The following is a 24,293-nucleotide window of genomic DNA, read 5'->3' as shown; positions in this document are numbered from 1 at the left end:
TTAAGGGTAAAAACTATGTGAGCCAATATTTCCGTGTGCCAAGAGATCGCTGTCAAACAGACAAGCATTCACCAGTGCCTAAACCTACAGAACCACTGCTGTTCCTGAGGATGCTAATAAATAATCCAAGTCTCCTCATCTCCTGCTGCCCGTTTTCCCCTCACTTTGTATTATGCAAAACAAAAATATTATCATCCTCCTAGCATCCTTCTTGAAAGGGATGCATTGCAAATACCATAAAGAAGTATTGTCATAATGAGGTTAATGACAATAGGGTTTCCGATATCAAAGAGCCAACATGCAGCTGCTTTCTAGTACAGAGTGATACAGCACAGAGCTCCATAATGAGAGTAGAGAGTTTTTGGGTTACACATTTTAATGAGTCTGTAATAAGCAAACTACTACGGAAGCGGTGATTTGCATTTCACAGGCCTGCTTAGATAGAACACTTTAACACTACACTGGAGCAGGAAAATTAGCCCAACTTCGTAAGGATTTAGAGTCTGAACATGCACAGGCCATTGCACAGAAGATTATGCGCTTTCCAAGCCGAAAGAAGAGTGTTTGGGGATACACGTGGGGAGAGAAAACAGGAATGTAATCCCTATGCTCTTCTTGACCTGTAGAGTAAGTAGAAATAACCACTATTTGCTTCCTGCTGCCTTATTTGATGCAGTAGTTTGCACCTTGTGATAGTAAAGCACATCAACACTGCTTGTGAAAGGCCTTCAGTACCGAGTACAAGCACAGCAAAGATTTGTTTTGTGACCTAAACCTGAAGCTGGTTCTGCTGCCTCAGATACTTTTCTCCTTCCCCATCTTATAGAACCCCAGCCTGGTTTGGGTTGGAAAAGCCCTTAAAGCTCCTCCAGCTCCAACTCATGCCATGGGCAGGGACACCTTCCACTAGAGCAGCTTGCTCCAAGGCCCATCTAGCCTGGCCTTTACACTGCCAGGGATGGGGCATGAATCTTGCCGCATGAACCCAGCCTCTACCTGAGGTACATGGTGTGCATATATCACCACACACCCCATGCTCTTTGGAGCACCGCACTGTGTTCATTACAGCTCACTCGAAGAGCTGTACCTTAAGAACAATGCATTCATCTATTAATGTTCCTTATGGGAGACATAATCAGCTTCATTAGAAGTCATTATTATGGTCAAACCCTGGAAAAAAAGCATCATGTACACGGAGGCAGCATGATCAATTAAAAACCTACAATATGTGACTAACACTGATGGATGCTTACAGGAACACCATGGGCAGCCAGGTGCTCCAGAGGGATGGCAGATCCCTCAGGCACTTCCTGCCCTATGCCCACAGCATTCTCGAGGCTGGCCATACCCATCACCAAGCAAGGAGGGCTCTGGTATTCCCTAGAAGCAGCACAGCATACAGATGCCATCACCACCCTGCCACAAGCCAGTGAACACAACCACAAATGCCCTACCACAGCAGGAGAGATGCTGCACCATGCCCTAGAGCGCCGCCGCATCCACACACCCTGGCTCCCACCACTTCAAGCTGTAGAATTTCCACAGCAAACTGTGTAGAAAACTTGTTTAAACCCCAAAAATCTTCACTTTTGAAGTTGAAATCTACTGAACTTTATGAATTGATGATTATGTTGATGTGGGGTTTTTTGCTTACTCTGAAAGCACCCATCACTAGCCACCTGACTGTGCCCTTCACTGTCCTGGAAGCCCCAGTTTGGTAAGAAGGAGCACAGAATGGGCAGATTGGGGTAGATACATCTTTCCCAGGTCACAAAATGTCTGCCAGTAAAGGCTACACCAGCTCTACCTGCAGCAGGTACCCAGGAGAGCAAGAGGAGTGATGAAGGAAGCCCCCTGGTAAAGTCCCTATACAGCTCCTGCACCAACACCAAGGCAGGGTACAGCTCAAGCTGATGCCAGCAGCCCCTTGCAGGGCACAAGATGCTTCTGGGTTGATGCCTTTGTGATTTAGATGCTTAATTCCAGAAGTTGGACACTTAAGATTTGACTAGACAGGGTGCTGGGACACCTAACCTAGGTCATGCTTTGCCTGGACCAGATGATCTGTTCAACCTGGGATTCTCTGATTTAGAGCAGCTTGCAGGCAATGCTGCACATCAGATGTGAGGCCAAGCTCCAGTGGCACCATCTCCCTCCCCAAGGCTGAGCATCCTCGCCCATAAGGCCCAGGAAATTACAGCCTGTGCTTGGCGAGATGTTATTTTTAAGCCTTAGCAAACAAGGGCTTGATCTTCTTAAACAGTCTGGATCTGCTGTGCCATGCACATTCACAGCTCAGCAGCTGACTGGTTTGGGTATGTATCTGGCACAATAAAACAAGAACTGGGCTCAGGCAGGAATTCAGCCTGTGGAAGCCTCTAAAGCTTTTTCCTTTACATATACCAGTGTAAAAATTGAGAGCTCTTATTCAACAGGACTAATTCATCAGTTGCCACAAAGTCAATAGCATTGATTTCGGTGGCACCAAGGTTTCATTCAGTTGCAGAGTTGTTCCAGTACAAGCTGGATAAGAGGAGCTGGCAGCTCCCAGAGAAAGCTTTCCCATGAGGATCCCAGTGGTTCCAAGGCCATAAGAATCCCAGATAAGGTACTGAAGTTGCTCATTTTTAAGCACACCATCTTTGACCTGCCAGGAATTTTCCCTGCAAGCTAAAGTCCAGGAAAAAAGGTACAGGAACGGTGCATTTCCCCTTAGTGCCCAGATACCTAACACACTTACAGGAGAGAGAAAGGGCTATGGAAATGCATTCACAGCAGCCATTGCTTGATAATCTATCATAAGCAGAAAGAAGGAAAACAAAATATGCAGTAATGCACAGCCTTGAGATGGAAGACTGAGAAGGAAGCAGCGTCCAACAAGAGGTTCCACAGCAGGTTTAGACCCTCCCCTGCTGCCATATGGAGACCCAGCTCTATTTCCCACCTGCAGATCTTCATTTGAGCATAATGACCTGCACCCAGACCACGGTGAGCCCACCACATCATGCAAGGGTCCTACTACTACCCCAAGCAGCTCCGAGCCTCCTACTCAGCAGCAGAAGGCTCCAGTTGTCATTAAGCCTTCACAGAGCTGTTAGCTACGTGATCAAATAAAGAGACACAGTAATTTACAGCAGTAAGCTGCAATCTCTTTTAAATAAAGAATTATTGCTTCCTCCTTCAGCAAGGACTCCAGTGTGCTGGGCTGGCTCTTCCTTGAAGCACCACAATATCTCACTCGGGACTAAGCAGGAACGCATAGAAGCAGAAGGTACATTCAAGAAAGCACTCAAGGAGGGGATGCTGCAGCTGGGCACATTGAGCAGACACTTGCTGCAGTGTGGTTTCCTCTGCCTTAACACTCTTTCTCCATCAATCACATCACAACCCAGTGGGATCTTCGCTATTGCAGAGCATCCACCGAGTTCAGCAAGTCCTGGTGCGGCTGCACCTATAAAACAACGTGGGGAAAGCAGATACCCCCAAAACAGGGCTAAAAGCCCAGAAAGGTGGCATACCAACCACACTGTGTGCTGAGAGGCTCCTGATGGCAAGCCTCAAAGATAACCTTTACAGCGTTGTCTCCAGCCTCCCGTGCGTGGGTATTATCTGTCCCTGCCGCATGTCGATGGGGCCGTGAGCAGGAGGCAGCCGAGCGCAGCAGATCCGAGCGAGCTCTTGCTAAGCCCACTGTGTGCATTGGTTTAAAAATAGTGCAAAGGGGACAACTGTGCCCTGCCCTGCCCTGCCAGGGTGAGGGACAGCACAGGGAGCAAGGCTGGGTCAGATGGCACAGGAGGGACTCTGGTGTGTGTGCTCCTCATGCAAACCTCAGACGCGCAGCGCTTGCAAAGGGCAGAAATAAGGCAAACCCTTGATGCCAGGACCCAGCCCTTCCTGGGCACACGTGGCCCTGGGGCCAGTAGCTCAATTAAAAGGTTTTAAACTCCTCTGAAGAGTTTCAGAGCTGAGGCCCCACAAGCTCCTTACCAAGAACTAACCAGTAGATGGCAGGCCTGCAAAGCCTGATAAGATCGCACAAGTTCCTTTTCCTTCAGCGGGAAGAGACAGAATGGTATTTTAAAGACAAATGTTTTTATACTGTAACTACCCTAACAGGATCTATTAGTACAGATGTAGAGATGTTCCAAAGAGTTATGGCTACGGGACTACAATCAGCACACCAAGCCACCCAGATCAGGAAGATCCGTTTGAGTCAAAACTGTTTCTCAAACCCAAATAAAACAGAGCATCTAATAAAGGGCAGATAATTTCTCTACAGCGATATGCAGCTCAGTTTAGGCACCAGCCAAGTCAATTTAGGACTATTCCCATCAACATTGTTGTTAGGCAGTAAAGGCATCAGAAGCATATGCATGTACCAGGGCCTGCTTCCATCTCCCATAGAAAATAAATATCCTATTCCTTCCTTTCATTATTTCTTTCAATAAGGTGATTCCTGCCTCTTGCCCACATCAGTCACACACCATCCTCATGGCTATGCACCATGGATCCCACCATAACACCAGCAATACAAAATATCATTGTCAAACCTAACAGGACTTTAAATACACCACTTTACATGAAGGAGGATCTGGGCTACTCACTCTCAGTGGAGCAAAGCCAGTGCTGAGCTGTAGGGACAGGCCAAGGGCAATGGCTTGAACCTGCCCGAGGGGAGACTGAGCTGAGCTCTTAGGCAGAAGCTCTTCCCTGTGAGGGTGCTGAGGCGCTGGCACAGGGTGCCCAGAGAAGCTGTGGCTGCCCCATCCCTGGCAGTGCTCAAGGCCAGGTTGGACACAGGGGCTTGGAGCAAGCTGCTCCAGTGGAAGGGGTCCCTGCCCGTGGCAGGGGTTGGAGCTGGAGGAGCTTTAAGGTCCCTTCCCACCCAAACCAGGCTGGGATTATATTAACTAAACAGCATTCATAAGACATTTAAGCCACTACGGTTGATTTTTGACTCAACTCATTTCCATCCCAGTGTGGCAACTTGTTTCCCTTTACCCTTGCTAATTTCCAAGTCCAAGCAGCTCCTTTCCCCTATTTTCCAGCACACCCAGAGGACCTGCAGGAGGGGTTTGCTCACAAGGGCTTGGCTGGGGCTGCAACACCAGGGGTGTCCCAGGCTGCTGCCCTCAGGGTGGTTTGGGGTATCTGCACTCCTGGGCACTGCCAGAGCAGACCCACAATGGGTGGTTTGGTTTTCTTACCATGCCCAGAAAAGATATTTCTTGCCTTTGGCCTCACCACCATGAAATTAGAGCCCTAAGATTACATCCCTGAGGCATTCCAGCTGTAACGAGCAGATTCCAGTCTGCATCTGTGGACACAGACTGCAACAAAACCCTTAAAAGCACTGTCATTAGACGGTCAGCTCCAACGTGTGGGAGATGCTCTCCACATAGCATGGCTTTGAGCTCCTACAAACAAACCCTGTTAAGAAACTTCTCCCTCTTTGCATAGAGAGAGACAAAGCAGCAGCAATTTGCCTTGTGAATTCCCTTCCCCACTTGCCTTTTTGGTGTCTGTTAAACCATATTTAACCCCTGGATTTGGACAATCTTTGTGTTTCTGCCATGAAAACAATAGCACATGAGGTTTTACACCCCTTATGGGGGCACCAGCCAAAACGAGCTACACACAAACCCTCACTTGGCCTCCTAGCATCCACCTCCCATCTTCACACCATTCTCAAAGTAGTAACTTAGAGTAAGTTTACTAAACCATAGCACATTATTGCATGCACATGAGCTCTTCTCCTTAGAGGAGGAAACACAAGCTTATGAACAGTCTCAGTGCCCAGTATTAGTGCTTAACAAGAGGCTTCCCATGTTCTTCCATCAAGCTGTCCACTTCAACTACTGCATCAGCCTGCAAGTACTCCACATGGTACAGCACTCACAGCTCCCAAAACCTCTATCACCCAAGATTGCAGGCAGCTTGAGGACACCACCACAAGGCACATCAAAACTGCAACATTAGCACTCCCTGTCTGATAAATCCAGACATCAGACTCCCTGCACACACACAGCATCCCAAAACTCACAGGTTGTTGGGCTTTTAAAGCACCCAAGGTTAACACTGCAAACTTTTATCAGCTTACTTACCTATGAGGAATACAACTGATCCCATCCATCCTACATCAATGAGCAAACTCTGCACCAGCAGGACAAGACCTCTTCATGCACACAGAAGCTTCTCCCCTTACTCATCTCTTGAGTACAAATGAGAAAGAACACCCCTTCACTGATGCAATCCCAAAGGAACAGTCTTGCCTGGGCCACCAAATAAATCCTCACTGGGATTATTGCACCCACCTGAGCAAACCCTTCTCTCCCTGATGACCAGCACATGGCACATCCTGTGCCACTGCCCTGCCTCACTGCTAAGTGAAGGCAACCAAGCCCTCATTGTTTCTCACCCAATCTCCCCCTCCACACCTGAATGAATGAATCAATGTTGTGGGTGTTCTGAGAGTGCTGCACAGCTGGGGCACATCCTCCCTTCCTATGCTTCAGTGTAGCTGGGGAGCTCCTCCAGGGCCTGGTTCTCTGAATCTACAGCCCAAAATCTCTGCCAATGGCAAAGGAGGAATTACTCACCCAGCTTGCTTCTAAAAGCCCCAGATGGAGCCCATTCTGCACACAGAACACCCATGCAGCAGCACAGCTGCAGTGACCCAGCTCTCAAACCCAGGATGGATGGGGCTTGGAGAAGCTGCTCTAGTGGAAGGTGTCCCTGCCCAAGGCAGGTTGCTGGAACTGGATGAGCTTTAAGGTCCCTTCCAGCACAAACCAGGCTGGGATATTTTGGTTCTAAGGCCAGTGATGTTGGAAACCCTGGCTCTGTGCTGGTGCAGGCAATGCACTGGCACTCAGTGGTGGCATCATGCCCAGGGCTTGTGGCATACACACAACCAAGCCTGCATTGGAGCTCTCCCAAAACACCCCAGCACACCAAATCACCCACTGCTATAGACACAGCCACTTATATCTGGGAAGTCACAGCAAGAAGTATGGCCATGCAACACTGGATGGAACCATCAGAGCCGCCCCATCCTGTCACCCACAACCCCTGGCAGCCACACAGTGATGCCTCATTTAAAAGGTTCCCAGGCCATGTCTGCAATGTGCAGCTGTAGACCACAGACCCGTCCCCTTCCCATCCGCAGCAAACCCCAGCTCACTGGGAAGGGGGTGACCCCAGAGCGGTGTCTTCCCGGGGGTTTTAGAGGCTGAGCAGAGCATCAGCATCACAGCCCCAAGACGGGGACACGGTTTGGGATGTCGCCTCCTGGGATGGGGGGCATGGATGCTCCAGCTTCTCAGCTAGGGGCTTGAGGCACTGACAGAGCATGTGTGGAGTTGTCTTATGCTAATAAATATTACTGCTTAATGTAATTTGAAGTATGAGGTTGAGTCATTGCTCAACCTCATTGATTCCCTCAGCTCACATCCTGAGTTGTACATGAAGTGTGTGGCTGCCCCATCCCTGGCAGTGCTCAAGGCCAGGTTGGACACAGGGGCTTGGAGCAAGCTGCTCCAGTGGAAGGGGTCCCTGCCCGTGGCAGGGGTTGGAGCTGGAGGAGCTTTGAGGTCCCTTCCAACCCAGACCAGGCTGGGATTCTATAAATCTATGATTAATTAATCAGAAAAAGCTTACCAGCAGTTGTGCATCTCTATCACCCACCTTTTTCCTTTAATCGACATGATATATTGTGTCCATATCCAACGAGGACTCCGGGAAGCCCCGTGGGCTGTTTTATTCCAGGGATCAGGTCTGATGGGCTCAACGATTCATAGAGGATCGCTGAAGCAGTCACGAGGCCTCTGGAAATCGCAGCTCCCAGGATTTAAGCATTAAAAGGAAGTGTGCTGTTATGTGTAACAAGTGATTATATGGCACTTAAACAGGAAATCAGATGCTTCTTATACTGCAGTACGTTAGGAAAAGAAACACAGTAATGGGCGAGGTGAGAGGTGGTTAATACTATAATGTTTCCCTGTACGCTACTGGTGGAGCCATTCTGGGATATTGCATACAATTCCTAGCATATACATACATGAAAATGTCTCTGAAATATATAACGCTCACGGAAATGTTGCATGAGGGAGTAAAAGATCACTGTCTGCTACTGTCTGAAAGATGATAAATACCGAGCGAGGAGGTGGCTTTCTTCAGATGATCAAACTTGAGGGGATTGTGAGGAGTGGGATTAGGGCGAGAGCCGCTGCTTTACCCGGATTTACAGATGCTGCAGCTGATTGCAAGAGCCTCCCAGCTTCCCACTGAGACAAAGACACGATTACCAGCCTGCCTGGATACTTTGGTTGGGGTGAAAACACGAGGTGTAAAGGAGAAATGGCACAGGATGGATAAAGAGCATCTTGCAAGTTGTTGTTTTATTTATGTCCCTTTATTTTGAGCATCTGAGCTTGTCAGATTAAGTTTGAAGATGTTAAAAACAGTGATTAACCTGAGGAGCGTGTGCTGGTGCCCTGAAGACTCATTGCCTGCATCCTCTGGACCTGGGCTGGGCAAACCACTGGGCTTCCTTCTGCCCAGGCTGCCTGGCACTAGCAAAGGCTCTCAAAAGTCATAAAATAAGGGGTTTTCCTTCCCATTTTTATTATACTTTTGCTAATTTCACTTTATCAGGTTAAATAAAGTTAATAAACACCACACGGCCATGTGTGAGCTGTTGGTACCTTTCTCGGGAAAGGGTGAGGATGCTGATGCTGATGATGCTGATGATGCTGATGCTGATGATGCTGATGCTGATGATGCTGCTGATGCTGATGATGCTGCTTCCTCGCACCCCAACCCAGCACTGGACCCCCACCATGGCTGGGGCTGTGCTGGGATCATCAGGACCTCAGGCTGGGAGAGCAATGCCCCTCAGAAGCTCTCTTTAATTGAAGCACTGTGAGGGCAGTTGTAAAACCTGACAGCTTTACATCCCCATTCTAGAGACAGAACAGAGGAGTTCCTCATCCACTCTGATCAATTTTTCCCCTTTTGGTGCATTAAGAGTTGCAGGTAAATCGCAGTGTGGTGTTTTAAATTGCTGAACAGCTTCAGGTGAACCTTATAGGTGTCAGCTGGTGTCTATAAACTGTCCAAGGGTCCTATGAAAGTCTGTGAAACAAGAGCAAAGTTAGGAGGTAAATCCATCACTTGTAAAAAAAAGAAGCCAGAAAAGCATATTTGCAGCACTATTTATGAGCAGAGCATTGGAATGGGGAATTGCAGGTAGCAAAAACCTTCTGGTACTGTGACTATTCAAGATGCACTAATGAATTAGTTTAAATATCCCCCAACTTCTTGCTTTCTGGGATCTGGGATGTCGTGGTGCCAGCTTCACTTCTGAGCTGATGCCCTAGAACAGGGCATAGGGGGTTGTTTTCAAATATATGTCTTATTTTCTGTCTAGATTTCACAGCTATTACACTAATACAGAAGCAGTAAATAATGACACTCCTACTTATGCCTTCTATAAATTCTGTTAGTAAAAGAGTGGTTAATCATATGTCCCTTTAAAAAGCTGAGCGTCTGATGGTGAAGTCAATTCAATCAACAAAACACAACTTTCTCTTACCAGTAACACACAGAGATAAGCAGATTTGGGCTATAATTCCACCCAAAATGAAGCAGACAAATAAACCCACACTGAAATCTATTATTTAGTGGGTTCAAAACACATCTCGGCAGGTCTACGAGGTGCTGACACTCGGGACCACTCATTTAACCTCAAAAGGAACCAAGGCCCACAGCATATTTTAACTCATTTCCTGCTTTATTTGCTGTTTGCGTTCGGCCAAAGTTCATTTTTCATAACGCTGCTCTAGCAGCAACACTGTCCACTTCCAGGATTCAGGCTATAAAAACATGGAATGTGAATGGAAACAAACAGCAAGATATGCCTGGGTGTGCTCCTGCTTTGCCTTTCTGGCTGCAAAGCACAATCCCTGATGCACTATGACTCAGAACTTCGCACGTTATAGCAGGGACAGGGATGAGATGTCAAAGGCTATCCAAGGTATCCAAGTCCCAACATGAGCCATTGCAGGGATGCTGGGCAGAAAGCAGGGACAGGAGCAAGGAGAAGGAATGATTTGTGGGTTTGCCAATCGCATCATCTCTAAATCAGCTTTTGGTGGGCACAGGTGGGGTACGAACTTGCTCAAAGGGGTCGAAACCCTTGTCTTTAAGGTCCCTTCCAACTTTAACCATTCCCTGATTCTATGATTACTTGGAAATATTCACAGTGTTTTCCCCTTGTAAATTCTCCTTCACATCGAATCCCAGCCTGGTTTGTGTTGGAAGGGACCTTAAAGCTCCTCCAGCTCCAGCCCCTGCCATGATCAGGGACACCTTCCACTAGAGCAGCTTGCTCCAAACCCCATCCAACCCAGCCTTCAACACGGCCAGGGATGGGGCAGCCACATACTTCATATACAACTCATGATGAGAGCTGAGGGAATCAACTAAGATACAGGTTTGGGAAAAGCTGCTTTATATTTATGATTCACATCCTCTGTTAGGACAAGAGCACAGTCAGTGCATGTAATTGAAGCAGATAACTCCAACTTACTCTGCCTGCAAGTGTATTGCCAGGCACATACATCTTGATTAGGCCGTTTCCCTTTTAAAAAGGAAGCCTTCTTGGATCGGGGTGCCTGAGATCATTCCCAGCAGCGTCTGCTCATGGAAGGCTCCGCTCGCGGTATTTAAATTCAGTTATTCTCTTTGCTGCTGTTTGTTTTGGGTTTTTCCTGACGCTCCCGTTTTCCTCCCTCGCCCCAGCTGTCTCCAGCAGCAGGTCGCAGCACTTTTTGCGCTAGCAAACAGGCCCGGAGGCAAGCATTCCCTGTCGCTGCTGGTTCTTGTTTGAATTCCTGATGCGGAGGGAGAGGCGGCTGCCTGACAGGGCTCCCTGCCCGCTGGGAGGTTGCTGTGATTCTGGCTGGTGTGGTCCCCTATGGACGCTGCTGCCACAGCTCCTCTTGAACCGCTGGCCACACAGTAGGTGACCTCCCACCCCACAACCCTGCTTCCCCATGGTCCTGAGCCAGGGGACTGCAGCCTGCGCACAAAGACAGTTCCTTAAGGAAGGGGCCGCTGCTCCAGTCAATGTCCTCTTACATCCCTGACACTTCCCACTAAAGTACTTAACCTCCAGCACTGTGTGCTGTTGATTCAAAAGGCTTGAGCAGAACCCAGCTTTCTTCTCCAAAGAGCACAGCAGGCATGTGGAAAATAGATGATGGTTTTACATTATAAAAAGTGGATTGGGGATGCTCCTTGCAACAGAAGGGTGGCACAATCAGTATCACAGAATATAATCCCAGCTTGGTTTGGGTTGAAGGGACCTTAAAACTCCTCCAGCTCCAGCCCCTACCACGGGCAGGGACCCCTTCCACTGGAGCAGCTTGCTCCAAGCCCCTGTGTCCAACCTGGCCTTGAGCACTGCCAGGGATGGGGCAGCCACAGCTTCTCTGGGCACCCTGTGCCAGCGCCTCAGCACCCTCACAGGGAAGAGCTTCTGCCTAAGAGCTCAGCTCAGTCTCCCCTCGGGCAGGTTCAAGCCATTCCCCTTGGCCTGTCCCTACAGGCCCTTGTCCCAAGCCCCTCTCCAGGTTTCCTGCAGCCCCTTTAGGCACTGGAGCTGCTCTCAGGTCTCCCCTTCAGGAGCCTTCTCTTCTCCAGGCTGCCCCAGCCCAGCTCTCTCAGCCTGGCTCCAGAGCAGAGCTGCTCCAGCCCTCGCAGCTCCGTGGCCTCCCCTGCACTTGCTCAAGCAGGTCCACGTCCCTTCTGTGCGGGATGTTTCACCCATGCTGACTTTACAAAACCCACAAAGACCTTTCTCTTCTCTCTAGACAGGAACACTTCTAAAAACATGTGTGTTTTTCACAGCTTTCCAGGCATCAGCTCTGAAACTATCCCTGAAATGAACCCCCATGAACTGAGCTTTACCAACCCATGCAATCGGTGTACTGGAAAACAATTAATGTCCCACTCCTGGTACATTACTCCTGGGAGGATTCCCGAGGCCACCATCAGGGATTCCGAGTGGAGCACCAGATCCAGGTCCTCTCTCCATGAAACACCTTCCACTGGACTCCAAGCTGAAGCACCTCCACTGACCAGACCTGCAATGGGGACACACCAGGGCACTGGAGAGTGGGACAAGCATTGTTTGTCTTCTCTATGTCTAACCCCACATTTAAACACCTCCAGCACATCTGGACAGCTGTTTCCCAAGCCATCACCCTGGTGCAAGCAGCAGCAGGGCTTGTCCATGGGCAAACACAGCAGAAGCAACCCCGTGTGAGGTCCCAGTGTTCAATACAAGCTGACATCTCTGTGATGGACCAGGGTAGTGCTGGCCACAGCCACCATCCCCGTACCCACTCCAGACACAGGTCTGATGCCCCCAAATCCCTGGGGATGGCCTCCTCTGTTTACCTAGAATTAAAGTGAATTAAAACCCAACCGGAAAGTAGCTGCTGTCAGGACCTAATGCTGAATATTACCTGAATTAATAACCAGGGTCAGCACTGATAGACTTATTTCCTTATAGAAATGGAGCTCCATTCCCAAACGGTGCCTTCACTTCACTGCAGGAACCTGCCTGACTTGGCAGCTGCTGCTTTCTTCCTAAATACCTTCACATCTTGTGAACTTAAATCACTTACAAAGACGTCTCATCACTAGAGAGCATCCCTGTAGCACCGAGCTTGCTTATCGCAGCGGTTGTCCCCTCCTGGAGGATTAACCAGCGCTGCAGGAGCTCTGGACTGGGCTGGCAGAGGGAAGGGAAGAGCAGGAATAACCCAAACACGGTTTATCCCGGGTTCTTTGTGCGCTGCCCCGCCAGCACGGCCACACAATCTTCCAGATGCGATATCCGAGGAGCTGGGAAGTTCTTGGAAGCTCCATCCCGGGAGCGGGGAGCGTTGGATGTGAACTCAAATAGTCCGGTACTTTCGAAACACGCGGTTTCTGCCCCGCATCGACCGGAGGCGAGGCGGGGGCTGCGGCCCCGCCGGACAAACTGTTGAGTTCCGAACGCGTTTTGCTCCGAGAGTCGCTCACCCGCCGTTCCGCGGCAGCGCAACCGGCAGCGGGGCTTCCCCCCCCATCGCTTCAGCTCCCCTCCGGGGTTTTGGGGGTGTCCCATTGGGGGAGGGGAGGGGGGGGTCGGGTTCCCCCCCCTCCTCCACCCGCCTCCCTCCCGCACAGCGCGGACCAGGGGTGGGGGGGCGCTTGCGCACTGCTGCGCGCCGCGCAGCGCCGAGCCGCGGCGAGGCTGCGCAGCGGGTAAGTGGTGTCTGAAAGCGCGCAGGGCACACGCACACCCCGCCGCCTCCCCCCTTCCCCCCTTCCCCCCCCCCTCCCCGTCCTCAATAAACGCTCCCCTTTTCCCACGGAAAACCTCTCCCCGGCTTCATTAGCCGCGTAAGGTAAGCGCCCGCGTCCGCGGGGGGTGCGGGGGGCGGAAGGAGCGCGGGCGGGTGGCGGAGCGCCCGCTTACCTGGGACGAGCCGTGCGCGCAGCACCGCGCGTCTGCGCGCCCCGCTGAGCACCCCGCACGGGTCCTTGCCGACGGCGTGCAGGTAGAGCGGCTGGCGCTGCTCTACGCGGCGCTGCGCGGGGTCTCGGCGGCTTTTCCCCCGGCCGAGCATGGAAGGGGAAGAGCCGGGCTTGTGCCGGAGCCGGCGCTGCGAGGTGCCCGGGCTGGAAGGCAGGAAGCAATTAAAACTCCTCCTTTCGGATTAACAACCAAAAATTGATCGATCTGTCAGGAATAGTGCTGATTTATGAAAGGTGCTTATTTCCTTGGTATGGGGAATTTTATGTTCTCTAGGTGAAACTGAGTTCACCCAGCTCCGGAGTAGATTGATGTTTTAATAAAAATAAATAAAGGGGGGGGGGGGGGGAAGCTCCCCGGGTCTTTGGGGACATCAACTCTCAAATCGCGGAGTTAGACTAACAAATCAAACCGCATTATCTCCCGGTTTCACCTCTTGCGTTTCCCCCCACCTTGAGCCTCACGCCTCCAAACCGCAGCTTTTGTCACCCGCAAAGTTTCCACGCGGCGTTCGAAAGTTGAAGGGGCGAGAAGCCCGGTGCTCCCCCGCGGGCGGTGCGCGGCCACCCGCGCAGTGTCCTGTAGATGGCACACGGCACCCGCGCAGAGCCGGGGACCCGCGAGGGAACCATCCGTCCCCGCACTTGTTGTTCATCGGGATCACGGCGCGTTCCTCCGCCGGGCGCTCGGGAATTCAGTGGGAATTCTACGGCGCGGGGTGAGCCCGAACAGCTCCAGCGCGGAATTTCCGCGCTTTGGAAGCGTTGGGCGGCCGCCGGTCTTTGCAATGTAAATAGCGGCGGGACAAATTGCTTATTAATAGTCTGGAAGGGGAGGCTGCGTCCTTCTTTCTTGTGTTCTTTGGCTGGTTTTATTTCGGCACGGCCCCCAGCTATGCCCGGGGCAGCTTCGCCGCCCGGCAGCTTTTCATTTCAATATCCTAAAGAAAATGCAAATGCAGCGCGCCGCGGCCTTTTGGAAAGGGGGGGGAAATGTATGGAAAAGTTAAATTAGCAACAGCTTTAAGTGCCCCCATTAGCATGGAAAACATACAGATGTGGAGCGAGGGAACCGCCGGCCCCGCCGGCCGCGGGGTGCGCAGCGCGGGGTCTCCCCCCGGTGAGGCTCCTCCGTGATTTGCGCCCGCTCCCACGGTTGAAAGGCCGCTTGCAGGGAAACGGAGGGCAAGAGGGGGGTGTTCCGTGTGTGCCCCACCGGGGGGAGGCGAACTCTGGGTACCCCCCGCCCGCAGCACCGTGCCCGGAACCCCCCGCTGCCCTCCGCGGTCCTTGTTACAGCGGGAAGTTCCGCTCCGCGGTGCGGCGGCGGACCCCGTTCCGCGGTTCTCCGAGGTTCTCCGCCTCGGCTCCTGGGCTTTCCCCCCCGCCTTGTGCTGGCCGAGGATGCGAGCGGATCCCTGCAGGGCAGCGCCTCGGCCCCTGAAAGAGTTAAGGTGGATTTTATTCAGCGGAGGTCTTGTCAGGATGTAATCTGCATTTTCTAACTACGGCGTAATAAAAAGTGAGAAGTTTGGAGACACCTTTCTTGATTATACCTTTGGCGATACTTTAGGTTTTACATTTAATTTGCATTTTGTTCTTAGTGAATATTGAAGTCTTGAGTGGAGGATTGAATTTTATTAGGACATCTGGACTGACAATATCAAATCAGACACCGACGTCCCAAAGCATGCTAAAATTTCAGAGTTAATTAGAACGAAGTGTGTTTAATTAAAGCCAATTATAATATCTGAAATTATCTGATCGATCCCTGTTTGTACAGTTGGACTCAGTTTATATTGTTCTTACTGCACCATAGGACCCGTCCGGCCGCCAATTCCCCGGCTGCGCGCCCGCGCCCATTCCTCGCCTCACCGCGGGGCGGCCCGGGGCTGGTGAGGACCAGAGACCTCCCCAAGTCCCTCCTCACGGGGCCCGGGGAGAGGGGAAGGGGCGGTCGAGGCAGCGGCCTCCCGGAGCCCCTCCGGGATCGCAGCGCCGGGCCGCGCCGTCGGACAAGTGGGAGCCGGGAGCGGGGCCGCGGGGGGTTCTCCGTGCCGAGGGAAGGCTCTTGCGGGGGCTGGATGCCGGTCCGGGAACGTTTTAGCCTTTTTCCCCCCCTGTTTTTATATATATCTATATCTATATATGCACATATGTTTTAAAAGAGTACTAATTCTTGATTTAACAATATCGGGGCACCGGACGGTGAAATCCCGCCCGCAGCAGCGCAGGACCAATCTCCCGTTTGAGTAAAACACCCCTGCGCCGACGCGCAGTTTCTCTACTCCGAGACGCCTGCACCACCTCGCCGCGCAGTCTGGCCGAGGGCCGCGCAAGGCAGCGCAAAGTGCGCCTGCGGCCGACCTCGGGGCCTCAGGGCAGGGGAAGAGACACCCACTTTCCACCCCCTCATCGCCCTGCTCCGCCCTCGCGGAGCAGCGGCGCGACGCCGAGAGGGTGATCCGCCTGCCCTGCGCTGCAGCGGAGCTCCGCGGGGCGGGCAGTGCCCGTTCCCCACCGCTGTCCCCGTTCGTTTCCCTTCCCCGGGCCGGAGGTGCTCAGGAATTTGCGTTCGAGCACCGAACCGAGCCGGGGCTCAAGCACCGAAGGGCGGGCGGCGGGGGTCGGCGAGCGGGGCCGGAGCACACAAGGGGGGACTCGCCCGCACACCGGGCCCGTTGCGGGGCCCTTAGCTAGCGCAGGAGGGTGGCCGCGAGCCCCGAAACCTCTTCGGCAGCGCCTGAACCCCGCCGAGGGCTCGGCCTCGGCACGGCCGCCGCTCCGCCTTGCGCGCAGGCTGCGCGCCCCCAGCGCAAAATAAGGTCGGGCCTTCCATGGCTTTGCGCCTCTGCGGTAATTGCTGCCCTCCCCCGTGGGTTTAACCCGCCGGCGGCCAAGCCCCACCGGAGAGCGCGGCCGCGGTCCTGAGCATCCGCTGTACTGAAAATCCCCGAAAATACCGATTTCTGTCAGCTCCGCAGCGCGGACGGTGGGAACTTGGCGGGGGGGGGCCCGGTCCAACCGGACATCAATGACCCCCCCGGGACCGAGTGCGGCGGCAGTGCCGGTGCCTCTAAACAATAAAACTGGGCTATGAACCTCCGCGGGCTTGCGCAGCGGGCAGCGGAGGCTGGCGGAGGGCAGGGCAGGCCTTGCCCTGCGCAACTTTCCGCTGGGAAAGTTTGTGGGGTGGGAACAGCTCCTGGGGCTGGGGGGTGTGCGGGGCAAGGGAAATCCCGACCAGCGGCCCATGTGGATCGGTTAATGCGGGCTGAAAGTTCTGCCGTTTAAGGATGAAATGGGAAATTAGAGGAATAAATAATAATAGTAATAATAACAATAATTTAAATTATTACGCTAATAGTCTCGGGGGGTGTTATAAAATAATAAATAAAATAATAAAGTTTAGGAGACTCCCACGGCAGCGAGGGGACGAGGCGATCCGTTTAAATCTGCCCAGCGTGTCATTAGGTGTCATTGCGCTGCGCGGAGGGAGGAAGGGGGAGGCGTGATTTACCGCGGGCGCGGAGGTCCCGCGGCCCGGGGGATGGTGAGGGGTGGGGGGGGACGGGGGGTGGAGGACGGGACAGCTGGGCTGCGGCCATCTGAGCGGCCTGGCCGCGACATCTGGGAGCCCAGTGGCGTGTGGCACGCGAGTCGCTTGATGTCGCTATTTAAATGCAAATTTGCGGGGGGATCACTGGAGCCTCACCCCGTAAATTCACACAAAAGGGAGACTTGGAGGAGGAGGAGGGAGGAGAAGGGAGGAGGAGGAGGCCCCGGCTCTGCTGTGTCCCCCCCCCCCCATCACCACCTCCGCCCGCCCGGCGCCGGCCCCGCTCCCGCCGGCTCCCGCGTAAGGTGCCGCGGCGGCGGCCGGGCCCCCTCGGAGCGCTCCGCGGCGGCCGCTTCCCGCTGTTGCGTCCACACCGGGCCCTGCTCCGCTCGCAGCCCCAGAGAAGGAGTTGCGGGGGGGGGTGGGGGGGCGGTTTTCCCTGCGGGACGGCCGGCGCGGAGAGATGCGGAAGGGGCGCGGAGCGGGCGGGCTGCCGGGAGCCAGGCGCGGAGTGATGGGGGGGGGAAGAAAAAAAAGCTAAAGTTGGTGAATGATAAAGACCGTATTTTCCACGCTTTGGGTGCAGGACCAGATGATGTAGAAAATGAGCTGCAATAGATTCAGCCTCAGAGCCTGTTGTGAAGAGCAGCTGATTCCCCCGTCCCCGGCCAGATGGCTTCTGAACACAGATTTGCATTCATTTTCGCTTAATATCGTCCAAAATAGCGGGGCAGCTGCATTTGTTGTCAAAAAGGTTTAAAACTCCCTTTCTTTCTGGGGCAGGATCGTTACCTTATGTGATGGGCTTATGGAACTTTCCTTTTTTCACACCCACCCCCCCCTTCTCTTTCTCTTTTATTTTTTTCCCTCCTTAGTCAACAGTATCAGATTTAAAAGGATTTGTTTTAAAACCTCCTAATTTGGTAATCAGATTTAAATCGCCTGGGCGCGTGTAATCTGAATTAAAGATACTGTAAATGATTTTAAGCATTCGTTAGCGGAGGGAAGCCCCGACTTCGACACCGTTTTGAGGCTGTTGGGGGGAAATCTCTTCTCATTTCAACGTTTCGGGGCTGTTTTACCTCGGGTTTGCGGGAGGCGGATGTTGCGCGGAGGGGTGCGCAGCGCCCGGCGGAGGTCCCGACATGTCTGCGCGCCTCCGAAAGCGTTGTGCGGGAACTTTGGTCTGCTCGTTCCTGCGCGGTGGAGGTGTTTGGGGCTGGAATCCGCAATCCTGGACCTCCAAAGCGGCGGGCTGGTTGTGAACAGGCGGAATTTGCTTTTAATTTATCACGACTAGTTTCCATACACTTTGATTTAAGGTTATTAACATTCTATAGACAGTGGCATCTTTAATATGTGGCGATCGCTTCTAAAGACTAATCTCATTACCCTCAAATAGTCATAAAATATGATTTTATTATACTTACGTATTTAATTAGACGGCCAGCAATGTAATGGATTTTGAGATCGGGTAGAGCAACAGCTTTGATAATTCACTTATCTTTGGCAATAGTCATTAACCCCCAACACCAGCAAAATAGATTGCTTTCTAACACATCTTTTTCCCTTTTTTTTCCCCCTCCTTTCTCCTCCTTACCCCTTGGAGAAGAGATCGGGGGGTCTCCTCCTGGCACGGAGTTGGGCTTTCCAGCGCTTCATTACAACGGGAATGCACCGACCTTTGGCAGCTCCCAAATAATAATAATAATAATAATAGTAGTAATAATCATAATAAAATAAGGGAATAAAAGCAGGGATTGAACCACTCTGGGTGGAAAAAGCGCATCACTCGAGGCGGATATAGAGCGATATATCTATATCTATAGATTAACATCTATAGATAAATATTTAGATATATAGGTTTCTATAGATATGTATTTATATATAGATATAGATATATATGTACATATATATAGATAGGTAGGTAGATAGATAGGTAGTTAGATAAATATATATGCATATATCTAGATGTATAGGTAGATAAATAGATAGATATATAGACATATAGATATATAGACATATAAATATATAGATATATTACATATACGGACAAGGAAGACATATAGCTGTGCTATACCCGCACGAAGACTTCACCCACCCGTATCCACGTGCGTGGATATATATATGTGTGTAATAAATATATATATATTTATGTGTGTATATATCTATACCTGCCCGTGAGGGGGTGCTGCGCGCCTCGCACCCATTGTGTGTGCCCCCCAAAACTCAACTCCTCTGTCCCAGACACCCTTCCACGGGGGTCACCCCTCACTGCACATGGAGTGTGTGGGGGTTACTGATGGTCCAGGACTTTGAAGAGGAGAACTGGGACACCGACAGCGCGCTCCCGACCGGACCCGGGTCGTCCCCCCCCAGCCCATTCAGGGATGTGGAGGGGGGGGAACGGGACCCAAGTCCGGTCGGGAGCGCGCCGGCGCCCGCCTTCAAACCCCCCCTTTGCTCCATATATGGCTCTAATCCCGCCCGCTGGCGACGTCATCAGTGACGCCACGTCTCCCGCGGCGGCGGGGGCCCGGCTCCCGGGGCAGGGCGCGCTCCTCGGGGAGGGAGGGCCGGGCTCTGCGCGCCTCCGTCCATTCCGCGTAGACGCCGCGGGCCCGCGCCCCTGTTCCTCCCGTGTGCCCGGGAACACCTCCGCGGTAATCAAGCGGGCGCGTTTTTTTCCGTGCCTCCCTCCCCGTTTATTTGTCTTTTGGAGCAGGAGCGCTTTGCCAGAAAGTGGTCGATTCAGCAGTGTCCTGAAGCTTTTTTTTTTTTTTTTTAAATTATTCTTTTATTTTTTATTTATTTTTTTTCCCTCCTCTCCGCGCTTTTCCTTAGGATGCCACCACGTTGAGAGCGCGTCTGCAAACAACAACAACAACAACATTTATCCCGGTTTTCTCCCCCCCTCCCCCCAAACCACCACCCCGGTGTCAGCGGCTGCACTTACTTTTTTTTCCCTTTTTTTTTTCCCCCCCTTTTTTTTTCCCCCCTTTTTTTTGTGTTATTTTTCCGAACCCACCGCACTGGAACGCCGTCCAAGTCGCCGCACAGAAGTACTCAGTAAATTGTTTATGTCGTGCCAATACAGGACAGAGTGAAGAAGGAAGCAAGACTTGAACTGGGCTTTTCTCCTCCTGCTCACAGGGAGTAAAGTCATCTCTTATACCCCCAGTCGCCACGGAGAGAGAGAGAAAAATCAAGCAACAACCAACCCACCCCGTTTATCTGACATTTCCCTCCGTTTTAACCCCTTTTGGTTAGGAGCTGGGGTTTGCCCAAATTTGTTTTAATGTTTGGGATTCAGGAAAATATACCACGAGGCGGGACGACCATGAAGGAGGAGCCGCTGGGCAGCGGGATGAACCCGGTCCGCTCCTGGATGCACACCGCCGGGGTGGTGGACGCCAACACGGCCGCCCAAAGGTACGGCTGCCAACCCCTCTCCCGCCGCTTTTCTCCTCCCGTATTTCTCATCCCGGCCGTAAATTCCCCCCCTCAACCACCACCCCACCCCACCCCCGCCCGCCCCGTTAGCACTTACAGCCTCCCCGCTCCGCTCTCCGCGGGCGCGGAGCTTGCGCGCCCCTTCCCGCCGCTCTCACCCACGCCTTGTCTTGTTTTCTCCCGCAGCGGCGTGGGGCTGGCTCGGGCACATTTCGAGAAACAGCCGCCTTCCAATCTCAGAAAATCCAATTTTTTCCACTTCGTCTTAGCTCTGTACGACAGGCAGGGGCAGCCGGTGGAGATTGAGCGAACGGCTTTTGTGGACTTTGTGGAGAAAGAGAAAGTAAGTCCGCCTCTATCCCTATTTCTCCTTCATTCCCCCCCACTTCCAAAGCCTTTCAGCGCGGGTTAATTGATCCCGGTTCATTCCCGCTGCCACCCCCCGGGTTATAGCAGCCGCTCCGAACAAGCCCGGGTTCAGCAACTGCCCGGCTCGTTTTAACGCCGGGAAAACCCGGGTTTAAGCGTGACATATTCGCACCGAGCTCATGACATCATCACCGCTCCACCAAAAAAGTGACCGTGGGCCGAATTTCTGCAACTCTCTTAATTCTGAGCCGCTTCAGGGATGAGAAAGCGAAATAAAACGCGCGGCAGGAGGAGGAGGAGGGGGATATTTTTCCATGCTAAATGTAATTATTTATCGTTGCTTGCAGGAGCCAAACAATGAAAAAACTAACAATGGGATTCATTATAAACTTCAGTTATTGTATAGCAACGGTAAGTGGCCGCTGTCTCCGTTCCGAACGTCCGCAGCATAAGTCTCACTTTTCTTATCCGAGGCCTTTTGGATGTAAAGCTGTCGAGATTAAAATTGCACGCGGGTAAACACGGCGCTTTACCGCGGCACCGAAGGAAAACAAACCAGAACCGATCGATAAGTCGATGGTACTTCACATGATGAACCGGCCGGGCTTGGAGTGGGAAGGAAAAGGGGATCGATGGGGGAGCTCCCGCCGAGCCGCACTTTTCGGGGACTTCTTATTTTGATTTTTCTTCCCACTTTTGGGCCATGAATGGGAATGACGGGGCTGGGAAGAGAGGGCAGAGCAGGCAGAGCCCGAGCTCGGCCCGCTGGGGTTACGCGACCGCGGCCCCCTGCGCCTGTCCCCTGCGCCCTGCAGCGAGCCTGGCCCGGGGGGTGCGCCAGAGGGCCTCCGGAGGGGCCGGAACGCGGTCACCGGCCCATCGCTGGCCTTTGGGGTCCTTATTAAATGTATTTGTAATTTAGATTAGAATAGCGCTTAATTCGGGGTGCCCCTGACCCTGCTGTGACTCGGGTGGGTGCTGCTGATCTCTGACGGCGTTTCTCTCCCCTCCTCAGGCGTCAGGACGGAGCAGGACCTCTACGTTCGCCTCATAGACTCCATGACCAAACAGGTGAGAAAGTTTCCGCTTCTCTTCGCTTCCTAAGTTTGTAGTTTCCCCTTGGCGAGGGGCGTGGGAAGCCGGTAACTTTCACCCGCTTGTAACTGACCGGTGTAATTCCTTCTGCACCTGGAGGGCATTACCCAAAGCCGAAAAGGTGCGTGCTTGCTACTCGAGGAAGCGTTGGCATCGTTTGGTAGTGTGTGTTTTCGGTAGTGTGGCGTTACAACGGCGTGTGAGCAGATGTTGGGTAGAATTCATTTAGCGAGGGCGAGAGGGAAGGAAAAAAGGAGGAGAAAAAGAATCCCCAACAGCATCGTGGCGCTCAGGTTTATTTCTCAAAGCAGTTTCCCCCCCTCGCTGTGTGACTTTTGTGGTGATATTTCCCCGGGTGGACGAGGGGACAGCGGCCGCCATGAGCCCCTTTTCCATGCTGCAGGACAGCGAAGGCGTTTATTTGGATTTAAAAGTGAAATGCGCCGAGGTGAAAAGTCACCTTGTTCTCCTCTGGTCCACAGTCACCTCTCAGCCCCCCATCTCCATAATTCAAACTCCGTGCTCCAGGGGTCACCCGAACCCGTCCCTTTCCCTGGGATCAGCTCCTGTTCCTTCCTCAAACCTCTGTCATACCTTGTAAATAACATAATTACAAGCGGCTCCTTATTAAATTATTTAACCTGTCTTGGGCAACTTTTCCGATGATAACTACGTGTTATCAGCGTTGCACCACGGCAATTAAAAAAGGCACTTACAGGATTTGGATGGAATCAACTTTTTCCTTTTTCCCCCGTTTTTTCTCCTTCCCCCCTTTATTTTTCCTTCTTTTTTCTTTTTTCTATTTTTTTTCGGGGAGAATTTAACTTTTCAAATTATTATTATTTAAATCTATCTTCTTGGTGTGGGAAGAGAGCTGAGCATAAGGAGTAACTGGAAACCCGATCCCAGGGATGGAAATTAAGGCCGGTGCCGCTGCCCTGCTCCCCGGCCGGGGCCCTTCTACCCACACGCATTAGTTTTGCTGCCTCGGCCGGTCCTTCCGCCGGGCCCCGCGGGCGCGCAGAGGGGCTGCACTCCGCGCAGGCAGCACGCACGGCCGCGCCGCAACTTTCGCCTTCTTTCGGTTAAATTCGGGCTGGATCCGAATGCTCCCTGGGATAAAACGCCAGGATCTCCAGTCGGAGCCCATCGCCGCGGCCTCGGTACCGATCCTAGTCGGTGGCAGAGGAGCCCGTTAAACTTCGGAGCGCTCCTGAGTTGCCAGTGTGGGTTTATTTCGGCATTATTTCCTTTGTATACAGCGCCTAAACGCTGTCGGAAATCCCCGTAGTAGTCTAATAGGTGGCTGTGTATGAATGGAGGCTGCGAGGAGATACATTGAAGCGCGCTTTTATTGTTCGCGGAAGTTCCGCACCCTTGCAGCGGCGGGAGCGCTGGAAATCGCGGCTTTTAATCTCCCCTCGCTGACGGGAGGGGAAAAAAACATAGCCCGGTGACTGATCAAAGAGTCAATGGCGCTGAACCGACAGTTTATGGATTTCTGTTTGTGCTCCAAAATAAAATATAAATCACTTATAAATACGCGGTCGTAGCAGAGGGAAAGTAACAATCCCCAGAAGTTACCCGGTGCCGCGATAGCAGACGTTCCGTGCCTACAGGCCGCTTGGTAGGGCTGAGATCTCTGTATGTGCGTGTGTCCCACTTGGGTTTGCGTATCCAAACCTGAGCGGTTGTTCCGCGGGGCTGGGCCTGGGTCAGGCTCAGCGTTATCTCCCCCCCCCCATATTTAACACGGGAGTGGCGATGCAGGGGGTACCGCTGTCCCCGCGGGCATTCAAGGATGCGGGCAGCTCGGAGCCCGCCGAGGCGAGGGGCTCCCCGGGCCGGTAGCCCCGGTGGCCCGGGGCCGTCCTCACCCCCCGAGCTCCGCACCATCTGTTCGAGCCCGTGCTCAAAACCCACTGAGCCGTGCGCCCAGACACTGCCTTTTTACTGGAGAAAAATCATTGTTAGCGCCTTCAAAATAAACACCAGATTGCCCATTAGCACTTTCTTCCCAAATATCATCCGGTAATAACCATATTGCTCCACACGCTCCTGGGATTCCTCAGGGCGGTGTCAAAGCACTTCTGGGTTCAAGGGGAAAATGCTCCTAGAAAGCTCCGGAGCGGGGATGGAGCCCCGGGCACCGGCTGCTCCACCGGCCCCGGGGCTGGGCTCGGTGTTCCCGGCTCCGCTGCCCCGGTGCCGCTTCCACCGTCCT

General features: G+C 52.6%; 1 protein-coding gene and 1 long non-coding RNA gene across 15 annotated transcripts in view; one reads left to right on the top strand and one right to left on the bottom strand.

Annotated features, from left to right (window-relative positions):
- Positions 1-7,623: 7,623 nt before the first annotated feature.
- Positions 7,624-13,860, bottom strand: LOC133208675 (uncharacterized). The gene is made up of 2 exons (XR_009724473.1): positions 13,538-13,860; positions 7,624-9,138 (listed from the first exon to the last, which is right to left on the bottom strand). It is a non-coding gene; the product is annotated as an uncharacterized LOC133208675 (long non-coding RNA).
- A 6,075-nt stretch (positions 13,861-19,935) lies between these two features.
- The window catches only part of EBF3 (EBF transcription factor 3), a 120,781-nt gene continuing 116,423 nt past the window's right edge, over positions 19,936-24,293 (top strand). For all 14 annotated transcript variants that reach the window (XR_009724481.1, XR_009724483.1, XR_009724480.1 and 11 more), the window contains exons 1-4: positions 19,936-20,584; positions 20,792-20,948; positions 21,322-21,385; positions 21,990-22,045. Coding sequence is in view for 8 of the 14 variants with exons in the window: in XM_061346761.1 (XP_061202745.1) it covers positions 20,451-20,584; positions 20,792-20,948; positions 21,322-21,385; positions 21,990-22,045 (411 nt within the window). In the remaining 6 variants the exon portion in view is untranslated. The remainder of the gene's footprint in view (positions 20,585-20,791; positions 20,949-21,321; positions 21,386-21,989; positions 22,046-24,293) is intronic.

The sequence above is a fragment of the Neopsephotus bourkii genome, unplaced genomic scaffold (assembly GCF_033783945.1).
Source record: "Neopsephotus bourkii isolate Nb327-2 ecotype Australia unplaced genomic scaffold, CSIRO-AGI_Nbou_v1 NB_274, whole genome shotgun sequence".
Lineage (NCBI taxonomy): Eukaryota > Metazoa > Chordata > Aves > Psittaciformes > Psittacidae > Neopsephotus > Neopsephotus bourkii.
The sequence above is the reverse complement of the archived record's forward strand: the minus strand, read 5'-3'. Positions and strand labels throughout refer to the sequence as shown.